The sequence below is a fragment of the Lissotriton vulgaris genome, chromosome 2_1 (assembly GCF_964263255.1).
Source record: "Lissotriton vulgaris chromosome 2_1, aLisVul1.2, whole genome shotgun sequence".
NCBI lineage: Eukaryota > Metazoa > Chordata > Amphibia > Caudata > Salamandridae > Lissotriton > Lissotriton vulgaris.
This window is the reverse complement of record NC_141687.1, coordinates 1977628300-1977643972: the sequence shown is the minus strand read 5'-3', so window position 1 is coordinate 1977643972 and position 15673 is coordinate 1977628300. Positions and strand designations below refer to the sequence as shown.

At 45.9% G+C, this 15673-nt stretch overlaps 1 protein-coding gene across 1 annotated transcript in view; it reads left to right on the top strand.

Annotated features, from left to right (window-relative positions):
- The window catches only part of HYPK (huntingtin interacting protein K), a 28039-nt gene that overhangs the window by 3042 nt on the left and 9324 nt on the right, over positions 1-15673 (top strand). Inside the window, exon 3 of the mRNA XM_086958185.1 lies at positions 6528-6579. Within this exon, the coding sequence (XP_086814311.1) occupies positions 6528-6579 (52 nt within the window). The remainder of the gene's footprint in view (positions 1-6527; positions 6580-15673) is intronic.

Sequence of the window (15673 nt, the reverse complement as noted above, 5' to 3'; positions counted from 1 at the left end):
CCGCAGCCAGGGCAAGACCATCTGCGCCACCACCATCAGACCCAGCACCTATCCCCGCAGCCAGGGCAAGACCATCTGCGCCACCACCATCAGGCGCAGCACCTATCCCCGCAGCCAGGGCAAGACCATCTGCGCCACCACCATCAGGCGCTGCACCTTTGACAACCACAACTCCACCACCAGCTTGACCCTCTACATCTGGTGCAGCTACTGCGGTGACAGTGCCCACACCCACTGTGGCTAGCCAGCAGAGCAGGCATGGCAGGGCTCGCCAGCAGAACACAGCACGCAGCGGCAGGAGGGGGATGGCTGTGCGCGTGCCGGGCCTGAGCATTGAGCGCCGGATGCTACGCATCCACCAACTGCAGGCACGACGGCAAGGGGCGATCCAGCTGCAGCTCCATAACATTGGCCGCAATGTGGCAAATGTGGCCGACGGGACTGAGCGCATGACGACAGCCATGGAGGCCAACACTGCTGCGCTCATATCGCAGCGCAACACCGCCCGCCACCGCCACCGGCAGCTACTTACGCGGCTGACAGCATACACCCGCTCTAACTATATAGTTGGGAATGCCACCTCCCAGCTCTCACGACGGTCCTTGGCGCAGCAGCAACAGATGATCCAATGCTGCGAGGATGTTGCACGAGTGTTGGAGCAGGTCACCGCTGCCGTACTGGCACTCCATCCTACTGGGCCAGGCAATGTCGGGGGGAGGGCACCAGTGAGGGCGCCTCCAGTGTCAGCAGCCTGTCTGCCTCACAGGTTGGCGTGTTACGCCGCAGCACCAGGCCCACTGCAGGGACACGTGCCGTCCCAGAGGAAGAGCCCGAGAGGAGATTGGGTGCTGCGCGCCGGAGGCGCACTTGACTCATGTACATTTGCTAGGCCATGCTGATGACACAAGCATGTCCTGTGTTTTGTTAGGAGCAATATGGCGCAATACTGCTTGCATTTGAATAATTGAAACATAACATTATTATTGTGTCTCAACAATAATATTTAACCTAGCATCGTACATCGGCCTCCTGTCATTATTTCCATTGGCATGCAAATGTGATTTGTTGGGTGAGGGGAGTGGGTGCACTAGAAATTGTTAATTGTGATGTGGTTGCGGCGTCTGTGTCCTTCAGCTGGGTTCTCCCCGTGTGCATGACGCACATGTGCAGGTGGCCGGTCGCCCCCTTCCGACTCACTGCCAGAGATCTCTACAGGTTTCCGGAGCTTGGTAGCAATGTTGTGTAGTATTGCACACACAGCCACAATGCGGCAGCACACATCAGGACTGTAGTACATGGCCCCACCAGTCTTGTGCAGTATGCGGAATCTGCTCTTCAGTAGCCCAAATGTCCTCTCAATGCAATTCCTTGTGCGTATGTGTGCTACATTGTAACGCCGTTGCTGTGGTGTCGCAGGGTTGAGGTATGGGGTGAGGAGGTATTCACCGAGGGCGTAGCCACTGTCACCTGAATGAGAGGAGCAGAGGGTGAGTGCCTGTGCAGCGCAGCTACTTCATCGCAGTGTAACATTGTGGGCAAAGTGTACTTACCAAGTAGGTGTCCTTCACCAAAGTCTCCCCTGGCCAGTCGTGTGTGGAGGCCGCAGTGCCGGAATATGAAGGAGTCATGTGTACTCCCCGGGTACTGTGCCACTATGTCCGTGATGTATGTCTTAGCATTGCAGACCATCTGGATGTTGAGGGAGTGGTAGGACTTGCGTTTGCGGTACATGTACTCCGTTGCAGCTGGTGGGCAGATGTGGATGTGGGTACAGTCAATGCATCCTATCACATGTGGGAAATGCGCAACATTGTAGAATTGATGCTTGGTCTCATCCAAATCCTGTCGGCTGGTGGGAAATTTGATGTGGTGGTGTAGCTGGGTCAGCATTGCGTCAAGGATACTTCCTAGGCAGCGGGACATGGTGGGCTGGGATATCCCACCAGCAGCCGCAACTATCTCCTGGAAGCTCCCGGAGGCCAGGAGGTGCAGGCTACACAATACCTGGACATGTGTGGGCACGGATTTGTTCCCATTTGTTGGGTGCTGCATCAGGGGGGTCAAGGTCCTGAATTAGCTTGATGATCATTGGCCCATTCAGGTGGTACTTGGCGTATATTTGCTCTCTGGTTTGGCCCAGCAGGGTGACCCGCTGGCGGAATATCCTGTCCAGGATTCTGCGTCTCCTCCGTGCTGCTCGCTGTAGCCTTCGCTGCCTGACCACCATGTAGAGTCCTGGCATTGTGAGACTCCTTATGATGATGCTGCATCGCCTTAAGTGTGTTTGGTCAGGCCTGCACCTGTTACTGATTGGGCAACGGATTTTCAAAAAAAATTTTTGATGGCTTTGATGGTTACCACCTGCTTTGGGATTTTAGGGTTTTTCGCTATTTGCGATTTTTCATGATTACCGATTGCGATTGTATTGCGAAATCGCTATTTTATTCGCAGAATCCGTAGTTTTTCGCAAATTCCGATTCGCTAATGGTCTGCTGCCGGGATTCTGCAAATCTTTTAGCATTTTCGCTATTCTGTGTTTGCGATTTCGCAATTTTGGTGGTGAATACCGATTTTGTAAATTGCGCTCGCAATAGCATATTCGCAGCTATTGCGAGCGCAATTTTGCTTCATGAATCAGGCTGATAGTTTGTATAAAGTGAAAGCAAAATGTACCCATCAAATCACAAAATGACAGCGTTTTTACTACTTCTGCCATAATTTCCGTAACCAATGCATAGCTTAAGCCTTGCTTTGCTACATTAGGTAGCTAACATTCAGGCTTTGATTCCTAATAATAACCACTTTGACTGTGGAAGACTGCACTTTGGAGTTAATGAAGATTGTTTTTAAGTTTTGTAGCTTTTTTTAAAAATTTTTTTGAAAACCTTTATTTGAGAAAATGGATGCGTACAAATACGGGCCTACAACCCGGAGGCCGGCCACGGAGCAAAACTGGAAAGCACCACCATCAATTAAAGGCACAGAGTGGTTAGATGATATTACCTAACGCTGCAAGTCAATATTATCAGCTAACAGGATTAGAGGAGGTTAATTTTATATAGTAAAGAATGGCAGTACATGGCGGGGAATAATCCAACTGTTTCGTTGCAGTACAAAAAAGAGCAGTAATCAGAAAGGTCCATAGCATGCAAGACTTAGGTTAGCTTATAATTCCTCAATGGTAGTTTCCACGCCCAGCCACATGTACCCAGAGACTAACTGAACAGCAATTCCGCAATAATAAAAACCCATCAGGGAAGCAGATAGGCTGCAATCACTATACATCCCAACCCCAAAAATAAGAAAACGAGAAAACCAAAGAAGTAGGGGGACTCCACGTTATTGTATCCGCCCCTCAGTGATAATGGCGAGCAATAATACAAATAGCGAGCGTGCTTGGGGGCGGAGCGATAAATTCAGGAGAAACAGTGCCATGAGTATCATGTGACGTAAAATACCTATTCCTCCCCTCACAGTAACTCACCCCACGGGGTGACACACAGTCGTGGAGACCCAAGGAAAGGATACAAAAGAGCCATAGAAACAAAGAACAACCTAATAGACCCTACTCCCCCCCCCCCCCCCCATCCCGCACCGCTGCAGAAGGCTATGGCCTACCCCTCCCCCCCAAGCAGCGTGCCTGTCTCCCTAATGATGAACCCAAAATATAGAAAAAGAGAATATAGAGAAACGAAAAAGGAAGGGGAGAAAGAAAAAGAAGGGCCTGGGGAGAGGAACCATTAGCAAATGGTACGGCCCCCACCCCCCTCCCACTTACGCCATGGGTAGTGCCCAAAACGAAACTGGCAAGTGTTCAGCAACACGCAAATACGAAGGAATCAACAAAGTATCACAATGTAGGGCAGTCCATAACTCAATTCACCAATCAGTAGTCCTCCGAAAAGAACCGGGTTCAACCTAGTCCCTTCTTAGCCAACATCGCTATATGCGTAGATCCAGTGGGCATAGGACATGGCGAGGAAGAAAGGCCATGGAAAAGTTGCTGGATTATCAACGGAAGCAGCCAATAGGACCCCCTCTCCCGAGGGCAATGCAGAAACTGTTCACAGCAGCCGTATATACCAATGTCAATGAACTCCAGCGGTTCCACCCGTTCATGAGTCGGACCATCGCCACCCCAACCAGAAAGCGGGGAACAATCAGCGACCGCACCGGACCCATCCGTGTCCTCAAAAGCTGGCCCGGGAGGAATGGCGGCCATTACATCCCTCTGCACACAAGAATCCCGGACCAAGGACGACCTCCAGGACCTCAAAGCTTGCAGGACGTCGCCCACCGTGGGCTGGAGCTCACCAGTACAGGCCCAAGCGGAGTGCAAGGGCAAGAAATCGGCATCCCGGGACCCTGCACGGAACATGGCAGCAGCCGCCATTTTGCGACAATTGCGCCGCCTCTCCGAATTCGTCTCCAGGGGTGAGCTCAACAGCAGAACCCCGGCGGGACCCCCATCAAACGCGCGAGCAGCACCCACAACGCTGAAATAGTGGTCACAAGGGAGGGGGACCCGCCGGTGACACCGCTCCACCAAGATCCCTCTTCGCCACCAAGTGAAGGAGCCCGGTACGGCCGGACAGCAACAAAGGGGGGAGCCACCAGACACGGCGTCCCCAACCCACAACTTGCCGCACACCACCTCTGGAGCACCGGACGAGTGTCCCAGGTGCGTTCATTTGCCTCCGGGCTCTTCGCACATCGGCATCTTCTGGCTGACTCCAGACCTCCACCGAGGCCGCTGCCGACAGCGTCTCGCCGGCAACTCGCTAAGGGCGAGGCCCCGGTCTCGACCCCGGGGAGGCCGCACTTTCCGGGAGGGCACCGCTGTGGATCCACTGAACACCGGACCCACCGGGATGGATGGTAAGTTACTGCAAAGCTCTGCATATAAGTTGTTGTCCGTTTTGGGTAGGATAATCAACAGGATATTAGATTGTAGGCAGGTAGGGCGGCGGAGCCGAGCTAACATGCGGCCATCTCGTTGTCGAGCTTGGGTCGTCCCCCCCCCGCCCCCCCCGCCCTGTTTTTTAGCTTTTTAACTAGAATACCTTATTCTGCTGGTATGGAACGTTTTTGGAGACATAGTCAAGTAGAGTGCAAATGGTTGCATAGTCAGAAAATTATTTGCGTGTATGTGAGGAGTTCAGTAAAGAGTTTGAAATTGTCTCACTGTTCACTTCAACTCGGCTAAGTAAGTTGGGTTTTAAGATCGGCGTGGGTGGCTTGTAATTGGAAATTTAATGTATCAGGTGTTGGGCAAAGAAGTTTGCAATGGCCAAGGAAGAGGATGATAGTGGTCGGGTCTGTTTTGCAGAATAAATGTTTTTTTCCTTTTGATGATGTAGTGTTTTCTGGTCACCTTTTGCCTGTGCTTTAGACTGAAGAGTTATATTCTGGTGGTTGTTATGGCACAAATAAGTAATACATTTACACCGTGCCCTTAATGCAGAAACATCTGTAAGCTTTGTTGTGCCAGAAGCCGAGGACTTTCATGAGAACGCAATATTCAGTAGATGCCAAAACCTCTTGTGTGAGGGTTGTGATTTTGGGGAAATTGAAGCATATTTCATAATTAAAGAGGCACACCTACAAACCTTTTCCCTCCGATTTGTGCATGTTTTGAGTAAAAAGGCTGCATCAACATTTTGTCCAAAGATCCTAATTGATGAGATGACACTATGGGTATGGTTTTTCCCAGATAAATATTGTAGAGTAGTACTGTAGCTGACTTTATGCACCATGCTCTGAAGGCAGTTCAATTCCCCATTTTGGGGGCAGTGAAGTCTAGAAAAGGCTTATGAAATGCATTCCAGATCGACTTTATCCTGGAGTTTTGTATAACCTCCGTTCTTTTCAGGAGTTTGGCATTCCGTAGTATGACCATTTGCACACACCATTATTTGTTTGTCAATCCATGCCTGACCTTTGGCCCTTATTAACTCGACATCTTTTAGCAAAAGAGCGTAGGATTAGTGCTTTTCACTCGCAGGATTTTAATACTTATTTAACTTACAGAAACAATAACTTGACTGTTAGACCCTTTACGATTTTCATTCTCTGCTTTCAATTGCAAGTTGTTTGTACTCCAGACTTAAATATTAGTCAACCATTTGGAAAATGATTTTCTTTCAGCAGGTTATTAAATACGCTTTTGTCTGTGTAGACCTCTTTAGTAATCTGTTTCTTCTAAAGATGTTGGCTAAGGTTTTCAGGCAAATATTAGAAGATTATTACCCATCTCCAAATTAATACTCATTTGTGTACTTTCATTGTAATAACTGGGGCACATAAGGGCAAAATACATATGCTTAATACAAATCAAAATTGAATATCATTCATGAAACCAATGTGTTTATCTGCCAAGTGTTACATGCTATTAAAGTCTAACTCTTGTGTCTACAGTTACTCTGATAAGACATACTCTCTTGGAGAAAGGAAGACGTGCTTAATAGCTGATGAGAAATGCTAGAAAGCTGAAATAACAATTTTCTGATCAAAACTTCTCTTTGCAGGGAAAAGGAGTTGGCAAAAGTAACTATCAAAAGAGAGGATGTAGAGTTGATCGTAAGTATGAAAATGTAAAATACATTTTACTTTTTGTGTAGTACCCTATTTGATTGATGAATAAGAACTTCAAGAAATGTACCATCAACCATGCATGTCTCCAAAAATACGTGAAAAAATAGGTGTATAAGATCTTCAATCTGTATTTGATTGAATAGGTTTTAAGTTTTCTGGAAGGTTCACTTTAAACGTGGAATGCAAACCGGATATTAGCATAGTGCTTTTTTAAATGTATGTACTGTAATCTTAGTCTTTGGGGTGGCATAGTGTTGCGCTTTATGTAGTAGAGGGGATTAGATGGGGTGTAGTGTAAAGTTTCTTTCAATGGAAAATGATCCTGTTAATAAATTTATATACAATTCTTAACAGGTTGCTTTATATTGGTCTCTTTCCTTGATTCCTTTTTAAACCTGGACTGTCGTGTAAAAAGATATTCCATCACTTGCGCAATTACATGTCAGTTTTAGTGAGAGTGTCATTGTGATCAGTGGACCGTTGTAACCATGTTCACTGACCCCACACAAATTCAGAGTTGAGGTCATGGTTTCGACTGCTTTCAAGCTCCTTCCAGTTAGTGGTAGAAATTGATGTAAAGCGATAATGGATCCTGGAAAGCCACACATTTTTGAAGAGAAGACGACATTCTGAATTCTGCAGGAGTCATTTGTGTAACTCCTTCAAGGTTTTCCATCAGGTGAAATAAAAAATATGTTGAAATTGAGTTGGGGGAAAAAAACACGTTTGTGCCTACATTTTTACCTTTAACTATGCTAGATTTTTTTTAAACCAAAATACCATTGCGTCCGCAGGACGCTTCTGGTTGCTGGTATGTATTTGGCTTGTTGGTTCACGAAGAACCAGAGGTACCCAGAGCCAATAACAGAGCTGCACCGTGCGATGGTTTTTAGGTCTTGCTGAGGTAGCGCATGCGCTGCAGTGCGAGAAACTTAGTAAACAGGCTGTTAAAAGTGCCACCAGAGGCTTTTCCTGGCCTCAAGCTTACGCGCAGCAGCTCACATGCCTTCATTTCAACACGCGCTGTGTAACTCCGACCATGTTGTTGTTTACTTCCCGAGGGCGCTTTTAATGCAGCCATAAATCTTTTCTCTACCAAGTACATCAAGATGCACTTTCACTTTCGCGGTGGAACTCCTGGGCTTGTTTTAATTGATTTGCCGTGCGGGCCACTTTCACTGCACTTGTTCTACACGGCCCAGCTTTCAATTAAAATGTAAGGAGCGGTAGAGGTGAGCGCTGCGCTTAACGCTGGGCCAGGGACAGACTGATTTGCATATAGCCAGGTTCTGAGCTGGGATGGTGCAGTGAGATAAATAACGGTGATGGATCAAGCCCTGATCTTTGGACTGGGTAAGAGTGGTCTGCTTAATTCAGACGCTCTGTTCATCACCACCCCCTCTTCTGAAGCGCTTTAACACACAGCATGGCTGTGCACCTTCATTTATGAACCGCGCCGCTTACATTTTAAATTTAAGGAGCTGAGTTCGGCATACATGCCTTCATTTCACCACGCGCCATGTACCTCCGACCATGTTATTGTTTACTTCCCCTGTTCCCGTGGGTGCTTTTAATGCAGCCATAGATCTTTTCTCTGCATGGGCACCGTTCTTCATTTTTTTTTTGCGCGACACCTGATACTCCATTAAAATGTCCTGTTCTGCACAAAGTGATAAAATGTACAAAATGCCTGGTAGGGAAAATGTCTGATGGGCATTCAGAGCTAATTCAGTAGACACTCGTTTAAATGTCCCTTTTGTGATTTATGACAACACCTGCGGAACCTGTACAAACAACACTTGCAAAATGAGTGTAGGACTGGCGTCATAGAGAAGGGCGTTTATGGATTTTAAACCCTGATCTCTCGGTGTGCCATAAACACTGACTGCTTCTCGCCTGAACCTCTCAGTTCTATTCTGATTTGCTGCTGTTAGTTTACTGCAGTATTAAATCATATGCTTCTAATTTCTGTCTGTGAAAAGCAAAAGGTGAATTTAATGTTCCACCTAACTACAGCTGTCACATAGTTAATTGAAAAGCCTACACAGTTTCCACTCCACGCCTTTACTCTATGCAGGAGTTCAATTACGAAGCCCTGGCAGCAGCCAAGTTGAGAGGAGATGGGGGGGAAAACCATGTTGATGTCATTAACTTTCACTCAATATGCTCCCTCGTTTCAGGTGTTGGTGTTTTTTTAAAATTTGTATTTATTTGAAGTAAATGGCATCAAGGCATTACTTTCACAATACACATCACTTCATCAAAGTGCACCCAGCTCACTTTTTTTGGTATTCCCGCTAGGTGTAATTGAAAAAGCTAAGTTCGGACTGTAGCCTCTCCGTTCAGTATTTTCGTTCGAGCTACAAATGCAGAATATATATGGACAACCCTTCACTCTTTTCCTGCTGCACAATATTTTTTTAAACAACTTAAACTGGAACATTCTCTTGCATGGAAAACTGACTGTGCCAGTGGTGTAATTAAGCATTTTTATGGCTCCTCCCATGACCCGGTCCTGGGTGAGCGAAGGGTGATTGGGGATGTGTTGGATTTTTTAAAATTTCAGGGTGCAGTACCTTATGTGGCTAAAAGAGGCCATGAGACACCTAGTAACAGCCTGTGGTACCGCACCTTGCAAAGTGGAACAATAAATGTTCCTGTACCGACTATCTGCTGCATGGCTAAATATGTATAAGGTCTCAAAGGCGAGACCGATTGCATTGCAAATGCTTGTTCATTGTGTACTGGGTATACAGCAGTTCATTTGGTCAAATCTAAAGAGTGAAAATAGGTAACAAGGAAATCTATGTATTTCTGAAATGGAAACAAGATATAGAATTTAGAAGTAATGGTTATTTGCACAGCTTTGGATTTGTGGGTAGCCAAACTAAAATGTGAATTGGAGGCATTTTCTAATGTTGTCTTTTTTTTATACATGGTCTTAATTTGGAAGGCAGAAATGTATTTAAAGACAACAGGTAATAACACTTGTTCTATTATTCTGTGTTCTCCCAAGTTTCCAGATTAAAATGGTGCTTCACTTGTGTGGGTAGACCTAGTGCCCACAACAGGAAATGACGGAAACATACTATGGCAACTTAAAAATTATTTATCACAAAAATACATGGTTCTGCAAGGGAGTTATCTGTGCTTTTGGTCCCGGGCTTGGCGGCCATCTAGGAAAACCTACCAAACCCAGACATTTCTGAAAACTGGACACCCGGAGGAAGTCTAGGGAGATGTGGCCTGTGTGGATCCCCTCAACGGTTTGTTACCTAGAATCCCCTGCAAAGCTCAAATTTAGCCCCAAAAATGTAATTTTCCCCACATTTGTTTCACTGGTCAAAGAAAAATGTCCTACCACCTAGCGTTCCCCCAGGTCTCCTGATAAAAATGGTACCTCACTTGTATGGGTGGGCCAACTTCCTGCAACAGGAAAGGGCTTAAATGTATTGTGGAGGCAGCATTTTCTTTAATAAAACCTGATTTTGAAGGGAAGGGGTGGAGCGGGGGGCAGCTGGTTTTGGAAATGGGGGCACCTGCATTTTTGTTCTCTGGCTCGGCGGTCATCTAGGGAAACCTGCCAAACCCAGAGATTTCTGAAAATTAGACCGCCGGGAGATTTAACGGAGGTGCGGCTTGCATGGATTTCCCAACGTTTTCATGCGCAGAATCCCCTGTAAACCTCAAAACTTGCTATAAAAAAATCACATTTTCCTCCCATTTCTGATTGGGATCATCATGCCAGCACACATTTCCTACCTCCCAGCGTCTCCTGATAACCAGCAGTTACAATGCAATAGGTCTCGCTTTTTTGAGAGTTTAAGCTATTGGCATTGTAAATGGAAATGCCTTCTACCTAACTGTTTTAAAAACTAACACATATATGAAAGGCATTGTCATTTACAATGCCAATAGCTCAAACTCGCGAAACCTGTTGCATTGCAAATGCTTGTTTCAAAATAAAGTTAGTTTGCCGGTGCGAGTTGAAACTGGCACACAAAAAGAAGAGAGGGGAGAGCAGCAGGAAGTGGGGCTTGTGAGGAATCCCAGAGGGCCAGTGGATGAAACAATATTGGGGCACGGGTGCGGGATGGAACAAGGGGGGGGGTGGGTGGGAGAACACAGAGAAAGAGTAATGAGATGCTGCACTGGACTTATTGTGCAAAAAGGGTGGTGATTAAGTGCCTTGGTATGGGTGAAGCATAGGGAGTAGAGTGAAGTGAAAACTGAGAGCTTAACAGGAAAAGGGTGGAGTTGAGATCTGGCTAAAGGGCTACAGCTGCTGCTTTTGGAACCTGGTAGCAATCCCGGCGTTGGTTCAACACCCTGTGATTCTGGCAAAGTCACTTAATTTCCCTGTGCATAAAGCAAAATGAATGTGCCCTTCTATAATGTAAGTGTTGATCTTGTAAAGCAGTCCCAATACCTTCTGGTTGAGTTCAGGCTATATAAAAACTGAGGAAAAAATAGTAAACCACCAGTAAGCGGACTAAAACATAGAATAGTTTGACGTACAGATGTCACTTGCCTTGAAACGCCGGCTCTCTAATTAGGTACTCATACCTGTATGTGACTTAGAAATTGCCTTCGGAAGCGTGCGCACCAAGTTGCTCCAGCTCTAGGGTAACAATAAAATTCGACCATGTTCTAATTTTGGGAATGCGCCAACCTTCTCAGCTCCTAATCATGGGCTGCACTCCTGCTGACAAGATTATTAAGCAGCTGGCTAGGCGTCCTGCACAGTGTGTTTGTAAGCGGAACATTGCTCCTCCGGCCAGGCTGAATTCGGTCTCTGTGCACTGCAAGATTGGCGCACAAAGAGCCAGAGTACTTGCTTTAAGGCAGCTGCCTGTAGCATGCTTAATTGGGCTGGAGTTGTAGGGGTCCAGGATGAGGAAGATCGCTGTGGAGAAGCCCAAAGCCATTCAATCTTTCTGGTGGGAGGGCACTCTAACTGCTTATACTTTGGTGTCAGAGCTTCTCCGGGTAGGGAGAGGGGAAGTGCTGGTCTGCTTTCCTGGCCGGTGTTTTTGCGCTGGAGGAGGAGGAGTGCGGAAGCTGATGCTAGCGAGTGAGAGTGGAAAGCATACATTGGCAACTGGGTGTGGGCGGGGTCTCTGCATTGGCTCTTCTCGTTGTTAATAAAAAATGAAACCTGAATGCCATGTGTTTAAAAGAGAAAAAAATTTAAAAACCGCTCCCAGCGGAGCATGTTTGATAACCAATGAGTTTTAAAAAAACTAACCAGAGCGACTAAAACTTCTAAAAAAAGAGTGTGTGCATGTTTAAAATGCAAACCGAAACATTTGGGAAGGACTAAAAAAGTACTGGGATTACGCGAGTGCTGCTGGCACCCTGTGAAAGTTAAATTGCGCACCGTGCTCTGCTAATACAACAGGCCTCCTCGTGGGGCCTTGTGTCACCAAACAAATCACGAAAAATAAACAAAGGCCAGCCATGCAGACAGGTGGGGTTTGTTTTCGTTGACTAATGCGTGTGTGGGCACCGGTTATGGCACTGTGGGAGGTACTATAAATACCAAAGGGGGGGGGGAGCGAGAAACAAGGGGTGGATTCCTTCTCCCAGACAATATAAATAAATATCAAGAATCCACCTGATCAGGTAATGTGTTCCCTACTGTGGTGGAGAGCACATAGTGTTTTTAAAATACCCCTCACACACCAAAAGGACCCTTGGTGTCATCATCATCATTGGGGTCTTCGCACCCCTCTACAGGATGTGGCGTGCTGCGACCTACGACTACGCGGGAGCACTGATTACAAAGACGATGCGTGGGGCGTGTGAGGATTTTGTGTGAGTACGTGGTGGAGCAATATAAGTGAGTGAATGATTTAAAAAGTGCCTGGCTCGTAGGGTAAGTTAAAAGTAATTTTAATGATCCCCCGGGCTGGTACTGTTAAATAAAGGTGCAGGTCGAGGTGATTATGTGATATTAAGCACATCACCTCTTGGATGCGTCAACATGTTTCGGAGATCAACTCCTTTTTCAGGACAGGGTGCACCACACCCCACCTTACTCACATTTTTCTAAGTAAAAAGTGTATTTACAAAAAGAGTGGAGATGTAGAACTATAATGTGCCTACAAATTAAATTGAGTTCTCTGCCAATATGCAAATAACCTGAAAAGAAAAACAAAAAGGAAGAAAAGACTACAATGTAGTACTCCACTCCTCATCATCATACATGGTACAGTGACCTGTAACAAATGTGTGTGTATATATGTGTGTATATATATATATATATATATTTTTCGGTGAAACGCGTATGTCAGGGGGGCAGGGGGGTCTGCCAATAAACCACTTTTGGTGAAAACAACAACTTGGAGTGCCGTCCTTTTTTGACCTCCGCAAGGATTACGGAGGTGTGTGCAAACATATATAGTTGGGTCACTAGACAAATCAGGTCATGCTACTCGTGCAGGTGACCCTGTAAAAAAGGACATATACTTTACAAACGTACATTTAACATAAAACACACACTCTAGAGGATTGGACCCTTCATGCCCCTAGGACATAACTTGTAGCGTGGAGAAACAGGTAGAAAAACAGGGGTAAAAAGGCATGTTTTTTTTTCTTAGGTACAATGCCTCATAAGCCTCCAAACGTTTGGGGTTGTTGTTCTGGCCCACTGGTTCCTGTAAGTAATGTATGGTATAGCAGTTGTTGGTACTTACAGGTAGATGATTCACAATGGCCCCATCTTTCCATCAGATTATACTCCCGTGTTGCAGCAATAGGAATATCCTTGCTCCCCCGAACGCGGCTCCGCAGTGAATGCGGTAGTGCGGCGGAGGGGCGGTATTTATAGTGTACAAAATGCTTGTTTGAAATGGTAATTGGTAGCTTAATTAACGGAAGGGCCTAATATGGGTATTCCGCTAGCCCGTTCCCTAAGAGTTATATTGGAAGTCATGTTTTTAGTTCTGAGGTGTCCGATAGCTCATGCGTGTCTGATACAAGCCTGCGTCTTTTGTTTGCGCATGCGCGTGTAGTTTAGTATCGGATAACTCGTGCGCATCTTGATGAAGGCGGCGTCTTTGATTTGCGCATGCACGTTTCATTTGAAGTGTTCCGAAAAAATGCGCGATAGGCAAGAGTGCCTTTTCTGATGTTTTAGAGTTCAATGTAATTGCGGAAGTGTGGAGTATTGATGTTCGTAGGGTATTTTGGAACTCCCCACATAAGGTGTGACCAAGGCAATTCTGAAGAACAATTTGATATAAAGAACACGTGCATTAAGTTAGTTATCCGCATTTGATTGTTTGTATTGTAAGCTTTTCAAAAATTCAGTAATCGAACAGTGGGGTTTGAATTTTAACCGTTCAAGGTGGTCAAGTTTATTATGTAGAAAAACATGATCCCTGTATCATATGGCAAAATAGAATCTGGTAGCAGGCCTCTTGTGTTGCCGATGGGATATGGCTACTGATTCAGGTGAATTGGCCCCAGGGTATTTCATCATTGAGCCCGTCCATGTGTGTGCCAAGGCGGAACACCCAACGTTGCTCTTTTTGGAACAACCCATTCTCCGTTGGTAGTTGTTCAATCACTGTACATTTGATGTCATTCACACAGTGTTGGGCTTCCAAAAAATGCGTTGCCATCTTCGTGGTACTTTTGTTTGCATCTGATGTTGCTCTTGTGGTCATTCATGTGTTTTTACGGCTCTGGCTGTCATCCCTACGTACTCCAATGTACATGGGCATGTAATTAAGTAAATTACATTTTTGCTGTTGCAGGTGGTGAGTTTTCTGTGTTTCCATTTTTGAAAGTTAGTTGTCTGCTCTTTTTAGTGAGGTGGCAGCTGCTACAGTTGCCACATGGGAAGTTTCCTTGTATGCCAGGCATAGAAGGTGTGTATGGTTGGCATTCTTTTTAACAAGTGTGGACTAATATGTCCTTTAGGTTCCTTCCGCGTCTATGTGGGAGGTATGCCGGGGCAGGCTGTAGGCCAGAGGTCTTCATACTTTTGTAGGCTGAGCCCCCCCCCCCCAGCTGATTTTTTTTTTTTAAATTGTTGAGGCCCCCCACCACCTGACGGAAATTTCTGGAATCGACCTGCCACGAGCATATTCCGGGTATATCCAGAAAATAATGTTCAATACAATAAGCGTGTTTAGTAAACTGCAGGTTTGTGAGTGGGTGTGGTGAAATTACAGAGACTTATTACACAGCTCAAAACACCACTTTCCAAGATAAAATGTGCGCAAATGGTTTTTACTAGAATGCTTGACCTATGGATGCGGCGCCGACCTCATGGGGAGGCACTGTGTTTAGCAATAACTTATTAACTTATGAATAGCACATATGCCTGGTGGTAGTGAGAGAATCCGAGGAGGCAGTCCTGGGGGCACCAAAAATGATCCTTGCACTAGGCACCACTAGCGCTAAAGCCGGCCCTGAATACATAGTAGTGCATGAATACATACTATTTAGTATCAAGACAAGCAATTTGCAGGCTGTTTAAACAGCACATGGCTGGTTGGCATTTTGAGCGCCTGCCTTTGTAATTTTAAGAAACTTTCAGGGACGTTGTAAGGATTTTGGGGGGCCCTGGGCAAAATGTATTTTGGGGCCCCAGTTCTGATCAGCTTTGATTTTATCATTCAGTCTCAGCTCTTTTATTCCTTCTTTGGTCAAATAGTAAATGTGTGTACATCTGATATTCAGGGATAGTGACGTGTGTTTTCAGAATGTAACACAACAGCAGTTCACTAACATTACTGCAAATAATCTGTCACACCCTCCCTTTTCTCATATGTGAGGTCCTGTATTGATCTAAAATTAACTTTTCATATGGATGTTGCATGACTCATAAACCCATTTTGTCTGCAAAATGTCTGTGATATACAGTCATGAGGGCTAGACTCCGTAGAACAGAGCTGGCTCTTTCAGTCACCCCCCCCACCCCGCCACCCCTCTTTTGAAAAGCTGGTGCCCTTGGCCGGAGCCCACCTTGCCCATGCTTTAAAACATTGCTGGAAACTTTGTCTCCTCTCTGTGAACAGCTAACTCTCCCAGGAGGGGGTTAATTCATAGAGCTGAAATACTTCAG